The sequence below is a fragment of the Parambassis ranga genome, chromosome 5, assembly GCF_900634625.1.
Source record: "Parambassis ranga chromosome 5, fParRan2.1, whole genome shotgun sequence".
Taxonomy (NCBI): Eukaryota; Metazoa; Chordata; class Actinopteri; family Ambassidae; genus Parambassis; species Parambassis ranga.
Genome location: NC_041026.1, coordinates 15,000,264 through 15,022,109, shown reverse-complemented (window position 1 = coordinate 15,022,109; position 21,846 = coordinate 15,000,264). Strand labels below are relative to the sequence as shown.

Here is a 21,846-nt window from a genome sequence, read left to right as displayed (position 1 = left end):
AGCGGTCAGCCAGATGAGACTATTTAGGTTATTTATTATGGACGGACATTTGTCTTGAATTTACATTGCCCTTACTTGACAACAATGGGAATTATATGACAGTGAGTTAGACATTCACCAGTAAGTAATGTACAGTTGTTGTCACTTACATCCCAGTGCTCTGCCACACACTATAGCGGTGATTGATAAGTTTGTGTCTTTCTGATTATGGAGAAAGTGTGATGTGGAGATGGGGACTTGTGTGAATGTGATTTGATTGCAGGATGAACTGCAAAACTTATCAGAAGCAAGAGAATTCACCCTTTTGCTCTGAGCCTCACTGCATAATTTTGAATATGCTAAGAAAAAAAAACTGGGCAATGGGCGGAGGAGGAGGAGGAGGAGGAGGAGGAGGATGATGCCTGAGGTACAAAGATGAGTGAGACAGGAGCTCCTCTGTGTGCCTGGCGGGAGGCCTCTACGTGTCTTTGCCTCTCTCCTCCTCTCTGTGCCCACATACTATATTTTTAAACAGACAATTTTCCAATTAAGCTGCTCTCCTTCCCACATTTTCCTTGAACATGTCACATAAAGTCTTCACATTAAGCAGCAGTCATCTCCAAGCAGCTGTTCTGCACTGCTAAACTCCTGACACCAAAGCTGTTTTCACGGTGCAGGCGTGTACCTATCTGAGCGGCATGGGGCCGACGGAAGGGATTGCGTCTCATCACGTCTTTGATCCTCTCCACTTCCTGCTGGTAGCGTTGGCGGTCCTTCATGGCTCCTTCTTTTGCCTCCTTCAGCGCACCCTCCAACGCCTTGACTCGCTCAGCTGTAGACCGAAGGCGTTTCTCCAGTTTTGGAAGCTCGCAGCGAAGATCTGCATTGTCACGCACCAGCTGTGACACACAAAAGAACAGATGTATGCACAGCTTATGTAAGGTGTCCCTGTAATACAGCTGTTTATTCAAAGAGGGAACAAAATATCCTTCAAAATTAGTTCAGTCTATCACATCCACTGTTTATTTTTTTCATCCTTTCTTGTGTGCAGTTTGAAAGATACACAACACTGGATGTGAGTGACCAAATAACCCCTCGGTTTGAACTGGAACATCTTTGTCAGTAACAATCAAATAGGTGCAGTGGTGTGGAAAGAAGGAACATCAAGTGCAACCTGAGGACTGTCTGAGAAAAAGACAGCTCATGCTGCCTTTTGTGTCGAAGAAATATGCTGAACTACCTCAAATTGAAGGCTCGCTCACCTGAAAACACGCAGTAAACAGAGACCTGGCCTTACAGCTTTAGGTGCACACACTACAGTGGCAATAAAATAGAAACAAACAAAAACAGTGACACCTTTGGAATAACAATAATCTTTGTGTATTAAAATGTGTACTGATACACATCTACATTAGGGATAGTCATCAGTTGTTTACAGACTATCCTCTGAAGTATTTTCTGGCAAGTGATATTACGATTAAAAAAAACACTTTAAAGGGCAAACTGGTTGTTTTGCATAATAGACTTGTTTATGTTTATACCCATGAGGCAAAAATCAATGTAATTTATTGACTTAAATCCCTGCATGTGGCATGTTTCCTGTAAGGGGGAAAGATAATGACTGGGTACCTTAAACACTAAGATTCTGCTGCTACGTGATCATGCAAACTAATCCATACCCTGCAGAGATGCTGAGCACGACACCTGAGGGTTTCACAAGAAGGCAAACTCTTCTAAGAAGCGAAGCAGCCCGAGCTTTCATGAATTCAGTATATCTTGGCTTGGAGGTTCTAGTTTATTATTTGGGGATGAGTCATTTTTGAAAAGAAAACAACAACAAAAAAATGAAGGGAAGGCTTCCAAAGAAGTGATGATATAAGAGAAATCATAAGTGTGGTGTGTGCAGATGGACAGACATCATCTCCCCTGCGCAATGTCCACTGCGTGTCTCTATGAGCCTTATCACTGTCACTGCTGGGAGTTTGCAGATTTATTACCATGACTTTGGTCCTCTATTCCTACAGAATCAGCAGGTGGTGGATGGGATTGGGACTCCCAGCAGCCACTTCAGGATTGGTTTTTCTGCACGACAAACTGCTGCAGTGCAGCTCTCGCCAATCTCCCAGCCAGTCTGTGCTGAACGTTTACCTCATCAACACTTTGGTCCACTGCTGTAATCCATTTAGAAATACTAAAGAAAGATGTACAGCGTGTTTTTATGTGTTTCTGTCACTTTGCCATGTTTGTGTGCGAGCAGACGACAGACTGTTTGCACCTGCATGAGGATGAATTCATCTGTGTTTATCAAATCTGAGTGACTGTTTTATGCTGCGTGGCTTCCCTTTCCCTGAAGACAGCGTGGTTTAACACCTCCTGCTGCTCTGTTTTCAAGGAGACTTTCATGTGTAGATGCCGTGTTAAGATGATTGATGGCGCTAGTGTAACTTTGGCCCATAGGAGAGCGATGACAAACGGCAGGCGCCGCTCTGTATTTTAATTTGACTTTTTGTCTTCTTTTTTTTTCGTATCCAGGCCAGACATGTCTGACTAACTGCTGGTCCACGGTACAACAATGAGAATCAAGCTGGAGGGAACTGGATCATTTATTTTAATGTTTATAGAAATGGAGGACGAATGAATTGTTTTCTAACTCCACTGCTGTAATTTATAGCTTCTGCTGCTTGTTGTTACCTGTTTGTGAACTTTTGTAAGCTGGTCCAGGTTGTTTTCAAGAAAGGAAATCTTTTGTTTCTGGGTGATGTATCCTCCTGTATCATCAGGCTCCATCTGTGCACTCTATAAACCGAAGAGAAAAAAAGAAAAAGCTGAGAACCAGAGCAACTGAAACTATTATGAGCACCGTGCAGTTTGATTATGTCTGGCTTACTTTTCTGACTCGAGTGGTGAGGTCTTGAACAAAAAGCTTACGGAGGTTGTGCAGGGTGTGGAGCTCCCGAGCCTTCAGTATACACAGAGGGAGAGGATTTAAAGCAGTTAAAAGAAGTGAGAAGAAGATCCAATCCAGAAAACTGGGTTAAAAAATCCAAAGGGATCTGAGCCCTGAGTTGTATCCGCAATAATGAACAGACACCACAAATTATCCTGCTTTATTATGCTGCTACATTCACCAATAAATCAATAAATCTGCCTGATTTCTATTGCTATATCTCTGAGTATTATCAGATGTCCATAGCAATGGTCTGTTATTGAGAAATAACATTTGATTTTCATAATTGGATTTAAAAGTGCTATACAAACAAGAAAACTTACAACAGTCTCTTCCAGCCCTTTGAGGTCCTGCTTTGACTGCTCGTGACGTTCATGGAGAAATCTACAGAAGACAGAAGATAAATGATAAAAAAAACACTTCAATCCGAACTTTACTTTACCCAAATGATTACTACATATTCCTGCCAGAATAATTCATGAATAGAGAACAAAGGGAGCATAGACCGGCTGCCCCACTGGTGGGCTGTTACCCATCTGCCATCTGATGCAATATGCTGCAAAGGTCAGCGCAGAAAGAGGCCTATTAGCAACCAGCTGCTACCTTATCCCAAAACTATATAATGGAGACGCAAAGAGAGTGGGATAGATAGAAAGAGAAACCATATGAGAGACAGGCAAAGAAAACTGTTAGCCTCCAGCTAATTTTAGTCTCAACCTGTATGACTGCATTATTCCACAGAGAGAGAGACCTGTACTGTAAATAGGATGACAGAGCTCCAGAGCGAGCAGAAAAAATAAATAGACAAAGAAGAAGATGGATGACAGAGAAAAAAAAAATGGAATGGATGTGAATCAAAAGAGGCAGCCCGCCCCGAGGCGTCCATATGGTGAAGGTTTTGGAAATCTGGCCAGGACAGTAAAGCAGCCACTCACGTCAGTTCTTCCAGCTGCCGGCTCTTGTGATGCTCCTGGGTTCTTAGACGTTCAAAGTCACTGTGCAGTTGCTCCAGCTCCAGCTGCTGTTTCTGGTTACAACTGAAAAAAGGTGAAAACTGAATCACTCAGGGATTCATTTATATTCAAAAGTATAGAAGTTCAGCTACTAGAAAAGTAAGAAAATGCCTTAAAACTCCCAAGAGTTTTTGTGGAATACAAATAAAATGGAAATCAGTTCCCTTCTGTTCAACTTAGGTATTCAAATCTAATGTCTGCTATTTAAAACACTCATCTAGGTGTTTATTAAAATCAAAGGTCACCAGAGGGTAATTAAACTTTATAAACTATTTGATTTTTATACTGTATGACAGTTTCTTTAGAGTATAGCCTGGCTGCCACCTTACTGTCACATGGGAAATAAATTGTCCATCCCAGGACATATGAGGCTCCAGCTCAGTGGGGTGCACAGGAAGGACATGAGGAAGGAGCACCATTCCCACATTTCTTTAAATTCACATAAGAGTCACATTTGTTTCTATCACTGTGTTTTTTTTTTCTTTTTTATATATATTTGTGATCCTTAGGAGAGCATTTAATGTATTCCCACATCTCCTATGCTGTTTAAAGGATCCAAAGGGCGCCCCTGCTCCTCTTTGACAAGCGTTCTACCTCGGTGACATCCATCCATCCATCTATTTTCAAGCTGCTTATCCAAATCAGGCTGTGCAAGCAGGATAAGCAGAGCAGCCCCAAATATCTTTTCAAACAGAAATTCTCTGCAGCTGCTCTCTGAGTGTTAACAGTCACTCCCAGGCCCCATGGGGAGGTCTGCCTGGTTGTCTCCTCCCTGATGGTCACGCTTGGCACAGCACATCATCTAAACAAGGCACCTAAAGGGATGGGGTTTCACTTAGGCCGAACCAGGCCAGCGGCTACTCCTCATACTGAGGATCGGCAGCAGCTATGAAGTCCTCCCACACTGCGGTTTCCTCATCATGTGAACCACCCACATGTATTCATCTCAGCTACACTTGCAGCTACAGCAAGGCTTTTTCAGCATTCAGCTACTGAGACCAAGTATCCCCAGCTTGAGCATTTCCAACCAACTTATAAGGGCTGAATTCAATTTAAGAGCCCACAGCTGTCTGAGTGTGCTGCCTCAAATGAATACAAGTAAATAAGATGTTTTGCTTCAATGGCTCTCCTTTAAAATACGTCTGTGCATAAAATAAAGTCTTAGTTTTAAAAGGCAGATTATCGGACAAAGAAGAAGAATCACAATGAGGCACTGACTCAGTTAAGTCATCGATGATCTTCTGCTTCTCATTGATCTCATCTCGAAGGCGGCCAAGCTGTTTGCTGTGCGCCTCACGGTGTGACTCCATCTGCTTCTCCAGAGCCCTCTGAGGTATGAGAGACACATAAAGTATATGCTGAGAGGGAGGAGAGGGAGCACTGTCAGGTGGGAACAAAAGGAAAACACAATGACTAAATAACAAGGAGAAAATTACACACACCAGTGCACATGTGGACACGAAAGGCCACTAAGGGACTGAACACACACACACACACACACACCAGACTGTCTCAAACACCGCCCCTGAGAATGAAGTGAGACTCAGCTAATAAAACTGGAGCGTGTCAAACAGAAACACACACACTGACATGTAAAACAATGGAAACAGCTGTGGTGAAGCGGCTGTATATTTTGTTTTATGACATTCAATTCTGTTTTATTACACAAATACAGTGTTTGTCTTGTGTTAAATTAAATGTCATTGCATCAAACTGCTATAAACTAAGTGCTATATGGAGAACCTTTGTATGGGACAGAGTATGTGAGGAGAAATGTTTTTTGTCACGTATGTTGCCAAGAAATAGCAAAACTGATCAAAGCTTGATGCTTTTAGTCATTGTCAGGCTTCCTTTTTTCAGACTTAATGCTAAGCTAAGGCATCAGCATCATAATTACTCTACAGACATGAAAGCAGCATTGATCTTCTTGTCAAAATAATCCCTAAATTCAAAAATCCATACAAGAGAAACATCTACAAATACATGCAGTGGCACTGTTTACACAGTTTCACATTTCTTTGAAGTGTGGTTGTATAGGATATTTATCCATAATTAATGCATTGCCAGCAGTATAATACTGGTGGTCAGCGCCTCCCAAGTTTGTAGCAGAAGGGAACACAGCCACTGAGGTTAGGTGATGAACTGCTGTGGACGGGGTCAACAGTAAAGCATCCTGTTGAATGTCAAGTCTGTGCTATGGTCAGAATATAACCACCCATTTTCCATACTGTCAGACAGCCTTAATAGGGAACAGAAGACTAAAAACAATGCCTTAAATAGTTTGTTTAGGATTTTGTGTGACTTCATTGTGTTGACACAAGTAAAATCTGTATTAAATAAACAAGACAAAGAAATGGACTTTGAAATACCGATGTTATTAGAGGTAAAATGTATCAGTGTTGTCTAGCTGCTTTGAGTAATATAACAGCTTCAGTTACATGCCTGACTTCAAGGTAGAGCATCAGAGAGTCTAGTGTTAAACTGACATTGATTTTTTTTCAGGCGGATCTTTGTTTTTTGACCCTGTCCTGTCTGCTTGTCCAAACTATGGGTTATGCTGTATGACCTCTGTTTACTGTAAATAACAGCAGCACGCATTTAAAATGTATCTTGGGCAATTAGATCACATTATAAATGTAAATAGCCACAAAGATACACTGTGAACCACATATCTGTTGAAGTTTAAGAGCTAATGTGTCCCCATGTAACAAGAAAAAACATCAGTACAGGACATGACGGTTGCTTTGGTGACAGTGAAGAGGTGCCTTTATATAGAGTGGAGCAGCACCTATGTGAGGGTATATTAGTTATTGTGATTGTTCTTCCCTGATGGCGGCTCTAACTGTGCATAGACCTTCTAGCAGATGTGATGTGGTCAGCTGGACACATGACAGACACAGGTGTGGACAGCAATGTGGCTCGGCTGTCCGCTTAGGTTTGGTTGACTGAATGTGTAAACAGGGTCATAGTGAAACATGACAAACGCACACAAACACCTCACAAACCTGCAGTAAGCGGTGTGTGGAGGCGGCATGACAAAAGGTCATTACGATACGATGTTCTTATGGTAGTCATGGTTACCTTTATGTCACAGGAATCCTGGACGGACGTGCGATTCTCCCCCCTGGTCACCTGTGACATGCTCTCTGAAACACACACAAAGACAAAGAGAGGATGACAATGAGGGAAACCAATACAAAGACAAGAGGAGGAAGAGGAAAGGAGAACAAAGGCAGACAAAAGAGAGAAACACACTGATGGTAATGAAGGCGACCTGACTTTAACAGCACAGCAGGAGCAGTACTTCATGTTGACAGTGGGGTCAGCTTGATCCAAGTCGTGCCTTGGGTGTGATAATATCTATTTGCAAAACCACATCTATTGTGTCACGCTGATCTGATATTGACTCCCTGCTGTTCCTGATGTCCGATGATGCTCTCAACCTCACACCAGGCCATGTGATCAGCCTGACCTGCAGCACTTTGCATTTAAATACTCCTGAAATGACTTACGGGCCAGCTGACTGTAGCCAGCATTGATTTCCCCACCCTTAAATCCAGCAGTTATTTAATGCACTAGAGGAATGACTTACATTGCCTTTGGCCTGATAGGTGAATTGTGTCAGTGCACTGGGAGTATCTGCAGTTAGCTGGACCATGCACAGATTTCAAATGTGCCATTAATCTATTTGTTGTGAAATGTTTAGGAGCATAAGCTGTTCATCAGCGTATACCCCTTGTTTTTCTTCCTCTTGACAGAATAGAAAGGCCTCTGGCTCTGACTAAAACTTTCCACTGAAGCCAACAATATTGTTTTAAACGGGAAGGCGCTTAACTGCCAGTTCCAGCCTGGTGGAAATAAAATGCACTGACAGATTTGTTGATGATTTGGTTTGACTGTGCCAACAGCATTGCATTGCACCTCATGCATGACTTGGAGAGTCAGCAGTTTATTAAACTTTACAAAGTGGTGTTAAAGTAATTATTGAATGTCACATAGTATCATACATTATCATTAATCATTTCTATCCCATCAGGACAATATCATCGTAACAGCAAGTGTCTAGTGGAAGAGATTGTTTTGTTAAACTTTAGTTGGATTTGTATTGAGAAATTACTTTAATTTTGCGGACTACGATTGACTGGATTTATTCCTGGAGGCTGATACTGTATTTGGCCTGACCTATCAGCCATAAATCCATAAAGTTTTTTTGTTTTGCTGCTCACACCATATTGAAATTTCCCTTCTTTGCCTTCGGAATAAGTAAGATGAAAAATCTATACTCATGGTTTAGTATTTTGCTCACGCAGACGAAATATCCCAGCCTGAACCTGGGGCTTTTTACTTTTATTACAAAAGTAGTACCTGTATATTTTATATGTACTGAAACAGGGTAACACCAAGATTGATCCATGAAATACTGGTTAGGTTAGAGTGTTAGATTTTTATCTCAGAGGTTACACTCACTTATTTAAACAGCTGTGGAGGAAAATATAGGCTGGAGAGAGGCTTTTTCAGTGTGTGGAGAGGTTTGTTTGAAAATATTATGTTAAATGTTACTGTTATGTAAGCTGTTACTGATGACCTGATCAGGCATCAGGTCTGAGGTGATATTACCCATTACATGTCCTTGTAAAAAAAAACCTTCACATTTGGTATATAATACATCTACAATTGGTTGCGATTAGGGAAAATATGAATATATTGCTCAGCATCATCTGACATTATGGAACCAATTCAGCTGCAAAAATCCATGGGAGAAGGTTCGAGGATGGTGGGGTGCTATTAGGCAGACTGTCACACAGGAGTCTGGGGTTGAGTTCCCCCACCACCACCAGCTGTTTGGTTTTCACCTGTTGGGTTTCGTGCAATCACGGATGGGTTTAGTTTAAAAAAAAAACTACTGGTCAAAGTTCAGTAATTACTGTTTGACTGGATACAGATGGAGGTTTTTTTTAATTGGGCTTCATATTCCCAACTATAATAAGTTTACCTTGAGCTTGGAGTTTGGCCAGCTCCTCGGTCAGAGAATCATAGCTGTCCTCCAGCTGTCTCTTCTTCAGCTCCACGTTCTGCATGTAGTCCGTCAGTGAGCGGATCTTTGCCTCATGCTGAAAGTCAAAACAGATGCAGAAAGTTTACTAATGAGCAGGGACTTCTTCACCAAGGGTAGACTGTACCTTTTATCCTGGTTGAATATTTATGATCTCATTAAGACATTTAGTTAAAAGACAGAATATTCTGCAATAAATCAGGACAGCCTGCACACTGAAAGTTTCTGAGCGATGGTTTGAGCACATGGCTCTTCATCAGAGTAATTGATGTTACACAAAGGATCTGTGATAGTAATTAGACTGATGGAAAGGAGTGTGCTCAAACGTCACTCAGTCATTTTGGCGATAATTAATATTTTGCTCTGGGAGGTTTCAGTGGCTATTCTCCTGACGTTCCTCTGGTGTAACAGAGTATTAAACATCCCTTCTACACCAGATGTTCCTCCACTGTTTATATCAGCCACATAACCAACAGCGACCTCTTCATTATATGTTGACCTGTGAGATGAGGAGGTGGCATGATGACAGCTCCCTGCCCGTCTCCTCCATCTTGCGGTGACACTCCATCTGAAGGTTGTCCAGGTGGCGGCAGCGCTTCACCATGGACTTCACTTCCGATTTTATTTTACTGATGTAGAGGCGAGCTACGGTGAACTCCTCCTCGATCACGCCAGTGATCTCCATGGGCTGGATGAGATGAACGAGGTGGAGAGGAGGAGAGACAGTTAAAAGAGCGGCAGAGTAGATGTTTGATTGAGATTGAGTGGGGACGATTTACAGACAGCTAGGGTGGAATCGAAGCATCTGGGAAACACTTTCTGGCATTTTGCATTCACAGCCAATAGGTTAGCATCATCATTTAGCAGATGCTCCAAAATGAACTGCAGAGGAAATAAAATGTCTGTCTCAACATTATGGATGTCTTGGGCTATTCTTGGGTAGTCATGAAGACTATGCAGAGACATTTTCCTATCATTTTCATCAAGATATAACTACATTTTTCAAGCTAAATTAAAGACTTATGTTTGTTAATTTATGCACACGGCATCTGGAATTTTGCTCTCTGTCAGTTTTCTATATTTCACCTTTTTTTCAGTACAAATGGAAGAGGCTTTGAAACCAGAAAGAATAGAGATTATACTGTACGTTTTTGTACCATGCTGGATGTTTATCCTTTGTCATGTCTTAGCTTTTGCATGTCAGGCATATATATACATATCTAGTCATGATGTGAGGATTTTGTTCCTTTTGATGCCAGGAAAAGATGAAGTATGTATTTATAGCACCACCAGTTTTGTCACAACAGTGTGTCTACAATCGTGCGTCTTCTTCATCACTCACCAGCTTGATATCCCTGTTTCCAACGATGGTGCTGAACTCACTCAGGTCCCTCATGAGTCCGTTGAGAATCTCAGCGATGCGCTTCCTCTGGTGAGTGCTTGCTTCCTGGATACGGGACAGCTCGGCTTCTAAAGCCATGAGGTGAGCCTGTGAGAGGAGAGAGGAAATTGGGAGGGCGGTGGGGGGAGTGAGAGAGAGAGAGTGGTTTTAAAAAGGGATTTACATTTATTTAACCCGAGAGCACACACAGCTGTGACCCCCGCTTTAACCTCTGACCTTCTTATCATCCGAGAAATCTAAGCAGCAAAACATAATAGCGTCTAAATTACAAATCAATAAGTTACAGAGATGGGGGTTGATGGTACAGCCGGTGGATGAAAGGATCCGGGAGATTGACGTTATCCTTCTTCATTTTGTACAACAGGCAGCTTCTAAACACGCTGTAGCGACCAATGGCTTGAACACAATGAAACAATTTTGGGCTCAATCGATACTCTACAGGTATGATTAAGATTAAGATTAAGAAACCTTTATTAGTCCCATAATGGGGAAATTGCATATGATGAAATAAAGGGAAAGAATTCAGACATATTATTGTTTCAGCTGAAATTCTAACATGTTAACCAGAAATGAGAAAGAGTTAATTCATAAAACTGCACAAGTTGACAACAATTTGAAAATGTTTTTGAGCCTTTGTGTCTCAAACTGACACTCATGTGCACTTGATCTCTTTTTTAATGGCACAGTTTATGTTACTGCCCCTGTGCCTTATAAGACCCCATTAAGTACCATTAACCACCTCCTTAAAGGTATTGTTCCCTTATCAACTATTCCATCTTCATCTCTTTCATTAACTTCAAGCCCTGGTATCATTTTCCGGGTCACTTCTCATGTCAAAACATTAACTTAACACAAGTGGCAGTAAATAATTACCTGAGACTGATTCTTACATCAATGAGTGAAAAAAGAGAAGAGGTCAATGTTAAGTTAAGTTGCTCTACGATTTATGAAAAGACTTGGAAGACTAGAGTGATGAATGGAGTTAATGGTAATGACAGAAAGGTGCTGAAAGCAGCAGATGAATGGCAGCAGAGACGGTGAGCGATGGCCGTGGCCTCCTGCAGAAGAAGAAAGGAGTTTCCTCTGAAAACAGAGAAGAAGACGGCTGAGGAGACAGCGGTACGATGATGAATGGGCCCCATTGCATCATTTTTCTAGGTCAATGCCCCATTTCTATGGAAAAATGTAAAAACCGCTGCACTGCATATTGGCATGGTCGGAGAATTAGCACTAAAACATCAGAGTGAAAAGTGGAAAAACTTCCTGAGAAGATGAAGCTTTCAATTCACTTGTATTCTGGTTTCTATTCAGAAAAGTTAGACCGCATCTCCAGGAACACATTGAAAAGGCCATGGAGGAGTTGTGCTAAATGATTGAGGAGCAGATGGAGGATTTAGCAGACAAAACTGCACAGTGCATATTTTCTGCTCATCTCATCCCTTTTTGGTCAGCTTCTGAGGGGGGGGGGGGGGGCACTCTAGCAGATTGTACAACAGAGCATGAAATATTTGGGAGTTTTTAATGAGATGAATAATGGTCCACTTGGTCCACTGAGTCACAATAGAAGGCATTCTGTGTCTGTTTTTCACTCTCCTATATTGAAATGCTGGACAAAGAGCCAATCACACGCGAACGCGTGTGAAGCCTGAAGATGTCACACAGGTGAAGGCGGAGGTTGCACTTCATCTGCCGACTATCACCGTTCTTCGACATGAATGGTAGCCTGACAGATTTAAATGGAAATTGGTTTTAGGGGCCGGAATGGACACCATGAGACCATTTCAGGCAGTAAATCATGTTATAAATAGGGTGGGTGCCGTTACCATGGCAATGAGCCACAAAATAAGGAAGTTTTTCTTTTTTCATTAACTGAACAATGAGGGTGACACTTTTCTGAGGATTTTACTATGCGTATCACAAATAATGATCCTGACTGTGCTACAAAATCACAAAAATGCTGCAGGGCTTGCTGGTCAAATGCATCCTAGACACAATCAGCTAAAATATAATTTGGTACCTTTACTTGTCAGTTCGTAGAAAACCCATATGAACACTGTCTCAACTAGAATAAATTCATCTAACAGTGACTCAACAACCTCCAAACCACCTTAATCCTGATGTTATTCTTTTCTTTGAAGCTGAAGTCCATCCACACAAAACCACTCAGAACAACAGACTGAATGAAATACAAACAAAACACTTAGATGTGAAATAACCACAACAACATACTGTGTCCACCATCACAGAACCTGAAAATGCTTTTTCATTATTTTTGTCAAGAGCTTTGAAAATCTGACAGCACTTCAGCAAGGCTCTGTGAAGCAGAATATCTTTAGGAAAAAAGAAAATATTCACCCTTGAAAGCACTGAGTGCTTTTTTGTGTAAACAAGCTATTCATAAAGAATCCCAGTGTGAACTTTTGGGATCATTTTGACCTTCATCAAGAAGACAGGTGTGTGGCTGCAGGTGTCAGAATCATTGAAAATCTGTGCAGAACAACCTCGATGGCTCGTCTCTGCTGCCACTGACTGAAAACCTTTCCTGATATTTGAATTTTTTTCTTTCACATATCTGTTCATGCTTGCTTTGTCTCTTATCTTCCCTTCCAGTCTGCTCTAATTTTACTTATTATCTCTGTAATTGCATTTTGCAGCAGTAATTCAATGTATTCTTTAAAGATATGAGGTTAAAAGCAGGACTGATGGATGCATTAAAGAACACTAAATTCTTCTGTACCTTTCTTTTTTTCGCTCTTCCACACTAAACCACAGTGAAACATCTACCGGCCCCTTGCATTTTACTCACAGTATTTATTTCCTTAAAGTCCGACTCACCATTTTCTTTGCCAGCTCTTCAGCCAGGAGCTTGTTCTGCATGCTCTTCTCCTCCACCTCCAGGCTCTTCTGGTCATAGTTGACCGCCAGCTCCTCCAGGGCTTGAAGGACCTCCTTCACCTCCGTCTTGGCAGATTCGTTCTCAGTTTGCAGCCTCCCAAGCTCTGACTGCACCTTCTCACTGTCACCCCTGGATGATGCTAGAAGCTGTGGGAAAGATGTAGTAAAAATAAAATGGAGAAGAGAAAAGGTCGAGTGTATAGTAGCAGCATCCTATTCATTACTCACAGGATAGAGCTGCAGGTTTTAATAACCCTTAAACTTGTAATTGAAACAGATGATTTTAAATATTCATCTCAGAATATCACTGTAAAAGCTGTTGTTTTGTCACCATGGTGTCTGCTGCAGCCCACTGTGGGTCATTCCACAGAATGGATGCTATTAAATGTAGATATTACTCCGCCCAGGGTGCCTGTGTGTTTACACAGCAAACTGCTTGGATGAATGGTTTGGAACTACCGGTACACAAACTATGTTTGGGTCGTTATGGTCTTGTCAGTTCGGCCCACAGCAGGATCATAATGGATATGGATGTGCATATTTAGCAAATGTGCAGCCTTGTGCTTGGCAAAGATGCTAAACAAAGCCTGGTTTAAACTGTGTAACATCCAGTATTCCCCTTTGATATACCTGCTGTAAATACATCCTAATTTTAATCTTATTGCTACTGTGCAAACATGTAACATGTTAAATTACCAAGATCAATACAGAACATCTGCTTGTTTGCTAAACATTTATGGTGGCCACCAGTTTGACCATCATGTGTTTTATCGTCTGTTGTGACAATGTCTCCGGTGGAAAACATGTATTTTATAAGACGACAGCACGCCTGATAATGGCCATTGAATGAGATGATAATGTAACACTTGAGTGACAACAGGCTTTCAGTGGCGCTAATAATTTTGCCTACTGGATGTGATGATAATAATCTGACAATAAGAAACATTTATGACAGCGAGTAGGTAGAGGAGGGTTCTATCAGCCATATATATGGCAGTGATAAGAGATGACACCAGGCCTTTCCTTTCTCAAAATTAAAGTAATAACTACGCATCCATGGCTCTAAATAACTTACCTGAGCAGCTGATGACATCTATTCCATTTATAACTGCTGGCAACATATAAACACTTCTGTGATTCAACCTGTAGTTTCTTCACCTTCTTTGTGGCGGCTGAGAACTGTGTCTTTCTCTCATTCCTCTCAAGGGCAAAACCTTTTCACAGCTAAATTCTTTTTCAAAGTGTGACTTTCATTCATCGCCTTATTTGCACACATTGCAGCCTGCTGTGAAGTGTTTAAACAAAGGGAATGTAAAAGGAAGATATTTTACCTCCTCCTGGTTGAGCATCTGCTCCTTCAGCTTCTCCACCATCTGGCTCTGGTGGTTGATCTCATCATCCTATAGTGGTAAAAGGTCGTGAGGAACAGACACAGTTTATGTACAGAATTAGGCATAACAGTACATTGCACCAGCTTCAATGTCCACTCTGAGCTTTGCACTTGACAGGAGAAAATGTAATGGTGATGTGGCCTAAAGTCGATGCAGATGAGTCTTGTATGCATAATGGAATACTTTTTCAGAGATTATGCTGAAAGTTTCAGGTCATGGCTGCCAGCCAGAAATGCAGATTTGAATTTGTCCACAGCTGCCCTATGCACCTGAAATGATCCCAGCAGACTCTACTCTAAAAGAACAAGGAGATCAGTGGTCACAATTTCTGATAGTGATGATGAAGATGATGACCACTCCCTGGATGTCCAAGACTACAACCTTATACAAGGAGGTGACTATAATCTTCACAACCACTGCACTAAATGTTAAAACATGTGCCAGATTTTCTTAAAGTCTTTTAAACTCAGGCCACAAACTTAACACTCACACCTGATATGCTGTAGTTTCAATAGAATTTGGATAAAAAGAACATTATATTAATACAGGTATATGAAGGTATTTTATAAACACATTTATTTAGCCTGTTGTATTTACTGTGAATACTACAGAAAATCAAATGTATGCAGCATTATATCAGCAGTTTTTCCTCACATATAAGTGCAGATAACTGTTAAACTAAACTCTTTGCACTCTGCATTCTCAATAGAATATTTGCTGATGAAAACAAACACTGTAGGATTGTGGAGCACAGTGTACGTGGATGGTGTCTCTAATGGATTATTTTTCTGTTTCTCAGACTCCCACATATTACTCATCACTACGTGTGTGAAACTGAATTCATTATATAAATGAATAATACATGCATAATGGCTTCTTTGTATTCATATGTGGTATATTACAGTAATCTCAGTCCTGGTAATCAGGTCCACATTCATGCACAAACAGTTCTCACGCTGCTTCCATTCATCACCTTATCATCCAGCTGTTTGTAAAGCTTGCGGATCTCCTCCTCATACTTCTGCCGCTCCTCCTCAGAAATGTGAACCACGATGGAGGAAGCGATGGAGCAAGGGGTGCATGGGCTGCATATATCAAGAGCTGCTTCTTCAGGTTCTGGAGGCACCAGGGTGGCATCCTCCAATCCATCGTTCATCTGCTCACACAGCACGGCGATCTCTTCACCTAAAAACAATTGGGACAAAATGTATTTTTGTAAATGTGTTGCTCTTATCTCTGACAATCCTGCCTTAAGGATTAATGCATAAAAAAGGGATTACCAGTTTTATCCTAAGCATATGTTCCCTTCCCCTACTCCAGAATGCATTTATATATCAGGTTTCACATATTTCCATGACATAAATGAGCATCAGTAACAGTATGTGTCCATGATAACATATAAGTCGTACACAGTAATAAAGGTTGAAGTGATAGCTGGTGTTTTTTTTTTACTTTCTAACTTTGATGCTTTCCTCAGACAGCATCAAGAGATTTTCTATTATCTCTGCAAAGAGGAAGCGAGGTTATTAAATATAGATACTGTGTGTATGAAAAAGTATAAAGATACTGTACCATTACACATGCCAAACGATGGATAAGGTTTCACATTTTGCACTGTGTGCATGTGTTAGTAATGAAATATCATGATTAAATGGGCTACATATAATCCTGGCCCGGGCCTGTTTGTAATACAAAACCAATTTACAGTATAGTTACAGTTAGACTAGAGAGAATTTAAATGGCTGATAATCAGGATAAAGTTCGATTTTTAGAAGCAAAATGTTACATAAAGTTATTACATTTTATCTTCTAATGTTAATGGGACACTTTAAAATGCTGGGTGCTACCTACTCAGAATTACTAGTCCCTCAGTATGCAACATATAGCTTCCCAACTCTGTGCAGCTGATATTTTTCTTTTTTAATTGATTGTTCCTGTTTGTAGAAATGACACAAAAGCCTCTCAATGCTGCCAAAGAAAGAGCATCAAGGTTAAAAAGCAAATAAAATAAAATGTCAAACCTTCATTCTTTTAACTCGTGTTCTTCGTCTAATGTAGGTAGCACTACAACAATGATGTAAGATTTAAGTAGCATATAATCTGTAATGAAATACATTTTAAATGTAATAATCCTTCCATTTGAAATCCATTTTTGTGTGACTTAAACACTGCTTTTACTGATATAATGTTGGCTGCTGTCACTAGTAAAAAGATTGATGTGGAAATTGAGTAGTTTGAACTTTAAGACGAGGTCACAGTAATCTATATCTGAGCAAATACACCCAGGTGACACCCTTCCCACATTAGGTCTTTCTGCTAATCAATAAAAGCAGCATGTAACAAAGACCATCATACACACTGTCTCTTCATTGCAGGAGATCCAGCCCATCTAGACTGTAAGGAAATGCAATGAAAGAAGATTTTCTGTAAGACACAGCTGTTCTGTCTTTGGGGCACCTTTGACTAAAGAGCTGGGAAACGTGGTACAAGACAAGGTCAACTGCATCCATCTCAGGGAGTTCCTGGCCTGTGGTGGGTGACGATACGGGTAGCAGTGAGAGGGTAATGGGGACAACGATGTTGTCAAAATGATCCATTAGGAAATTAAAAGCACTAAAGTGTGAGAGAGACGAACAGAGTCGACGGAAAGATTGTGTGTGGAGGAGAATGACGAACGGAATGGGAAGAAGCAATAAAAGAAATCATTTTCACTGATAGGTGTTCAATAAAACAGTGTTAAGGCCCTTTTAACATTCAGATCAGCCACAGAAGGAGAGATCTACAAGAAAACCATTGGACATGATTTATTACATGACTTGAATGTCCAGCGATCATTGCGATTGAGCACTGACATTTTAAGATAACAGAAGGGGACGGATGTGTGTGTGTGTGTGTGTGTGCGTCTGTAATTAAGGGTGTGCAGTGCTCGAAATGTGTGTGCAGGTGTGTGAGGAGAGAACCAGTGTTAGTCATGACTTCTCTGTCCATGTTTTGTCTCTGCTGCACATAAAGATTTAATAAAACATAAAGCCTGCGATGTTACTTTTGCCTCCGGTGCAGTGTGAGGGGAATCCAGTTACACAAAATGTAAAAGTATGAATAATGCGCAACAGGACCAGCCTTAAAGGGATTTTTAAGTGTTTTGGGCACAAGTCCAAAAAGTCTGTTTGGTTGCCCTCGTCCCATATCTCCACTGGCAGGTATTCAGATAATATCAAATGAGGTTAAATCTGAAGAATAGTGCCTGCAGGCTGGTGAAATGTTCATCCCTGTTAGTGAATGCTCCTCCATGCATGAGAGCAGCACTGTAGTGATTCGTCTGTGAAGAGACCAGTGAGCTCTGGACTGGAGTCTTATCTGTCTCCAGCAAAAACCCTTCATCTGCAAATCCCACATTATGTTTTGCAGAGATATAAGAGTGGACAAAAGGATTGAGGTTCTTGGCTCCTTTATTACAGTAATTACTGTTATTACAAATGTACAGCCACACATACAGGAGGTTCATTCAGGTTGTGCAAGACAGGAGCAATCTGAAGTTAGCATTCTAAAAACTGCTAATGAACCACAAGTGTAGCTGATCAAGTATTAACCAATTTTTAGAATCATCATGCTGCTGGACAGAATTATGGGGTTACTAGAGTTATAATTGATCTTGAAGGGGGTTATGAACATCCATCCATCCTTCATGAGGACAGGAACTGCACAAACTGAACACTTTTATGTTGTGTTTGATGATCGTTTGTTTTAAGACGATCTTTACCTAAACCCTTAACCCGTTTTTATGGCCTAACCTTAACTGGTTGTGTTTTTTATGCCATAAATATTGAGTGAAAACAAAACAGCTCTAGGTGTCTGGGGTACTGGAACCCTGGACTCATGAGTTAGTGCCAGGTGGCCTCCTAACACAGGCTTCATTGGTTGTTTTGGTCCCGTAATTGGGTAACACTGGGCAATACAATGATCTGTTATTGCCTAAAATAATGCTGTGTGTCAGGCAATCCACTATTAGCATAAATGTAAGCATGTGTCATAAAGGTCTGTGATGTCTGCCATCTACTTTGTTATAGCAGGGGTCATACATATTAAATCTAATTAGCACCTGTCATAAAAAGCTAACTAGCTGCTAGCAAAATAAATGGTTACATAAAAGCTGAGATATAGTGATGTATTATGGTGACTTGACAGCATTTTCATTCTCTCCTATATGTACTTGTTGGGCAGCATCAACAGACAGAGAGAGAGAGGCAAAGATCAAGGTCAGCTGACTTCATAATAAAGCATATTTCTGACATGATTGCAATAAATAATGTATTTTGTTCATGATAACAGTATTGTGAAAATCAGTGAAAGCCTGAGGATGGACCATCCCACCGACAGGCTGCCTTGGTTACTGCCACTGAAAATATAAACTTAATATGGTCCTGAGAGTGAGCACAAAACGTACTGATAATGATCAAAATGTCTGGAGCACAATTTTCACAGTTTCCTGTAAACAACACAGTTTTCAGTGTTTTTGTGTATTACCATTCCTCCAGCGGTTCAGCTCAGCCTCCAGTCTTTGAATAGCCTCCTTCATCGTCCTGTTCTTTTCCTTCTCCTTTTCATATTTCTTCTTCCACTGCTCTGCTGTGAGCTCCAGGTTCACAGATACAGTATTCCTAATGGTCTTGGCTCTAATTGGAGGGATGCAGTGAGAGACAGAAAGAGAGGGAAAGGAAGACAGGGAGGGGAGAAGCAGAATGCCGGTGTAGGAGGGTGAGAGGAGCAGAAATATGAAGGAGAACAAAACAAGAAAAGAGAACAGAAGAGGTGTCAAAAGGGTTTTTCAGCCCTGGCTGCTCAATAAAAATGTGCTTGCATCTCATTAATTGGTATGCAAATTGGGTTTCTGCCAGCTGTGTTTGATGGTGCATGTGGAGAGGAGGAGATACACAGAGGCAAAAAATTAGAAAAGGTAAAAATGTGTTGACTACTTGAAACTTTTTCACATCCAAAATGAAGATATCATACAATTCATACGAAGATGGAGTACGTATGCAGCTATAAATGATTCCCTTGTGATGACACTAATAAGTGGCATCAAAGAATTGAAAAATTCATGATGCTTCAGCCGGCACTCTCAGTGGCTATTACTTAATTTCACACTTGAGTGAGAAACCCGGCCGTCCTCATTCATTTATTCTCTGATATAAGTGAGACAAACAGCCCCATCTAAAGCTGCCTCATCACATCATAGAATTTAGATAACACCTTATGTGGGAATAGTGAAATCAGGTGGCAAAAGCAAATATTGAACAATGCTGTTATAGCCCTATATTTGTGTACTGCATCTATCCATCCTGCATAAAATCTCCACTTTTCAAAGTAAACTAAATCCTAAAATTAACTCTAAATTTAAATTAGATGACAACAACACAAATCATGATGTTTCCTTACCAAGTAGTTACAATGCAAAACCTCATGCAGCCATTAAATACATAAAAGAAAGCATCCCTCCCATTGATAACAACATGAGCCCTCCTGGGTAAAAGTCTGGGCCAACCACCTCATCCCTGCACCTCCCCATGTGGACTTTAGACCCATGTCAGTTCTATTGGCAAATTATGGAAACCAAACTGACCATCTGTCATTTTCTGGTAAAACTCTGACCTATTGTGACAATTTCGATGGTTAGGCCGAGGAAAGGATAGTTTGGGTCTCATTTTCTGCTCCTGAAAAACATTTTCATCTTTTTTCTCATTTTTCTCATCTCTCAAATGTTCTCATCTGTACCTGCAGCTTAGGGTTTGTTAAACAAGATTCTCCAGGTGTTACAACAACCTTCTCACAGCCCTGACTGTTGTTTTCCTGGTCAGTCAGGGCAGTTTAATGCTGTTGCATTCTGAAGAAAATTTTGAAATCTGTGTATTTCTGGACCTTTTATTGAACTATCCAAACAAAGTCACTGCTGACGGAGAGAGAGATTCAAATAACTGCTGTGAATTCTGTCACTCCCTTTCTCCAGTTATACATTATTTATTTGGACCAACACTATTGTGTCAGTCTCAATTTGTTGGTAGGGGAAAAGGGCACACGGAAAGCTTACGTTCTGTGACAGAATAGTCACAATATCACAATAGTGACAGAAAGCTGCCAAGAATATCAAATCTCTGATCAACCACAATAAAAGACTAAGCTGCAACCTATAACCTGCCTCTAAAGTGGGGGCGGTTTGTGCTATCAAGGTTGGAGGCAGCAATATGTGAACAGCATGTATGAGCATCCCGGCAGCTGCAGCCCACTGAGGCAGGGCTGTGTGTTGTGCTGCATGACTCTTAGCTACTTAGCATACAGCAAAAGTTTATTACCGCTGGCCAAACATCAAGGTGGATTTGGTCTCTGCATCGTTGTAGCTAGAGGGAGAGCAGCAAATAAACATGGTGGTGCGACAGTTCCCGCCCAGTGAGTCTTGTAGGATGCGAGTCATTTTGCTGTCACGGTACGGCACATGGGATTTCTACAGAGAGATACAAAGAGAAAAGAAGGAAGGAAAGGAATCAAAGATATCATGCAAGGCAGAAAAAAGACAGGGCGAAAGGATTAAAACGCTGAGAGATTCTGCCTTTCGTAAAAATATGTGGAAGCATCAGCAGAGAACAAAGTGAGAAGAGATTTCTCTTCCTCTGTTGTTTTACCTTTTTAACCTCTGAAATTCCTTCAAAACAGAATGTGTCCTCGCTTAGTGAATAAAGAATGAATGCTAGCTGATCTATGAAAGATTTGTGAGGCGTTTACAGTCTGAGAGCCTTTCCGTTAGATTTACAAGGACTTCCCCAAGCCTTCGGAGTTACATAACAAGAGAGGGTGAATGTTTTAATTATGATGGACCTCAGAAGGACTACAGAACAGGCCGCACTGGGTATTATGGATGAAGGTTGACAGAAAAGCTAAGCTGTCACTGCAGCATTCACCCAACACGGCTGGAAGACAAGGCAGGTCATTATAGGAGAGGATTCAGTGAATTGTTTATCTTACTGTAGTTTTGAATTTCCTTGCTTTTTAAATTACGAACATTGCAACTAAAATGTGTGGTAATCTCACAATTACAACAAGATTCAACACATTTTAATGAACTGAGAAGCAAAGATGATGACAAAACCATCCCTAGGCCTGCTAACACATGTGTT

At 40.9% G+C, this 21,846-nt stretch overlaps 1 protein-coding gene across 4 annotated transcripts in view; it reads right to left on the bottom strand.

The window, feature by feature from the left end:
• kif5ab (kinesin family member 5A, b) overlaps positions 1-21,846 on the bottom strand; it is a 53,037-nt gene that overhangs the window by 6,542 nt on the left and 24,649 nt on the right. For all 4 annotated transcript variants that reach the window (XM_028405914.1, XM_028405916.1, XM_028405918.1 and 1 more), the window contains exons 10-24: positions 21,028-21,176; positions 19,205-19,353; positions 15,654-15,865; positions 14,621-14,689; positions 13,230-13,436; positions 10,335-10,481; positions 9,492-9,680; positions 8,933-9,050; positions 7,021-7,085; positions 5,158-5,267; positions 3,862-3,963; positions 3,250-3,310; positions 2,867-2,938; positions 2,671-2,775; positions 665-878 (exon numbers count right to left, since the gene is read on the bottom strand). In XM_028405914.1, the coding sequence (XP_028261715.1) occupies positions 665-878; positions 2,671-2,775; positions 2,867-2,938; positions 3,250-3,310; positions 3,862-3,963; positions 5,158-5,267; positions 7,021-7,085; positions 8,933-9,050; positions 9,492-9,680; positions 10,335-10,481; positions 13,230-13,436; positions 14,621-14,689; positions 15,654-15,865; positions 19,205-19,353; positions 21,028-21,176 (1,969 nt within the window). The remainder of the gene's footprint in view (positions 1-664; positions 879-2,670; positions 2,776-2,866; positions 2,939-3,249; positions 3,311-3,861; positions 3,964-5,157; positions 5,268-7,020; positions 7,086-8,932; positions 9,051-9,491; positions 9,681-10,334; positions 10,482-13,229; positions 13,437-14,620; positions 14,690-15,653; positions 15,866-19,204; positions 19,354-21,027; positions 21,177-21,846) is intronic.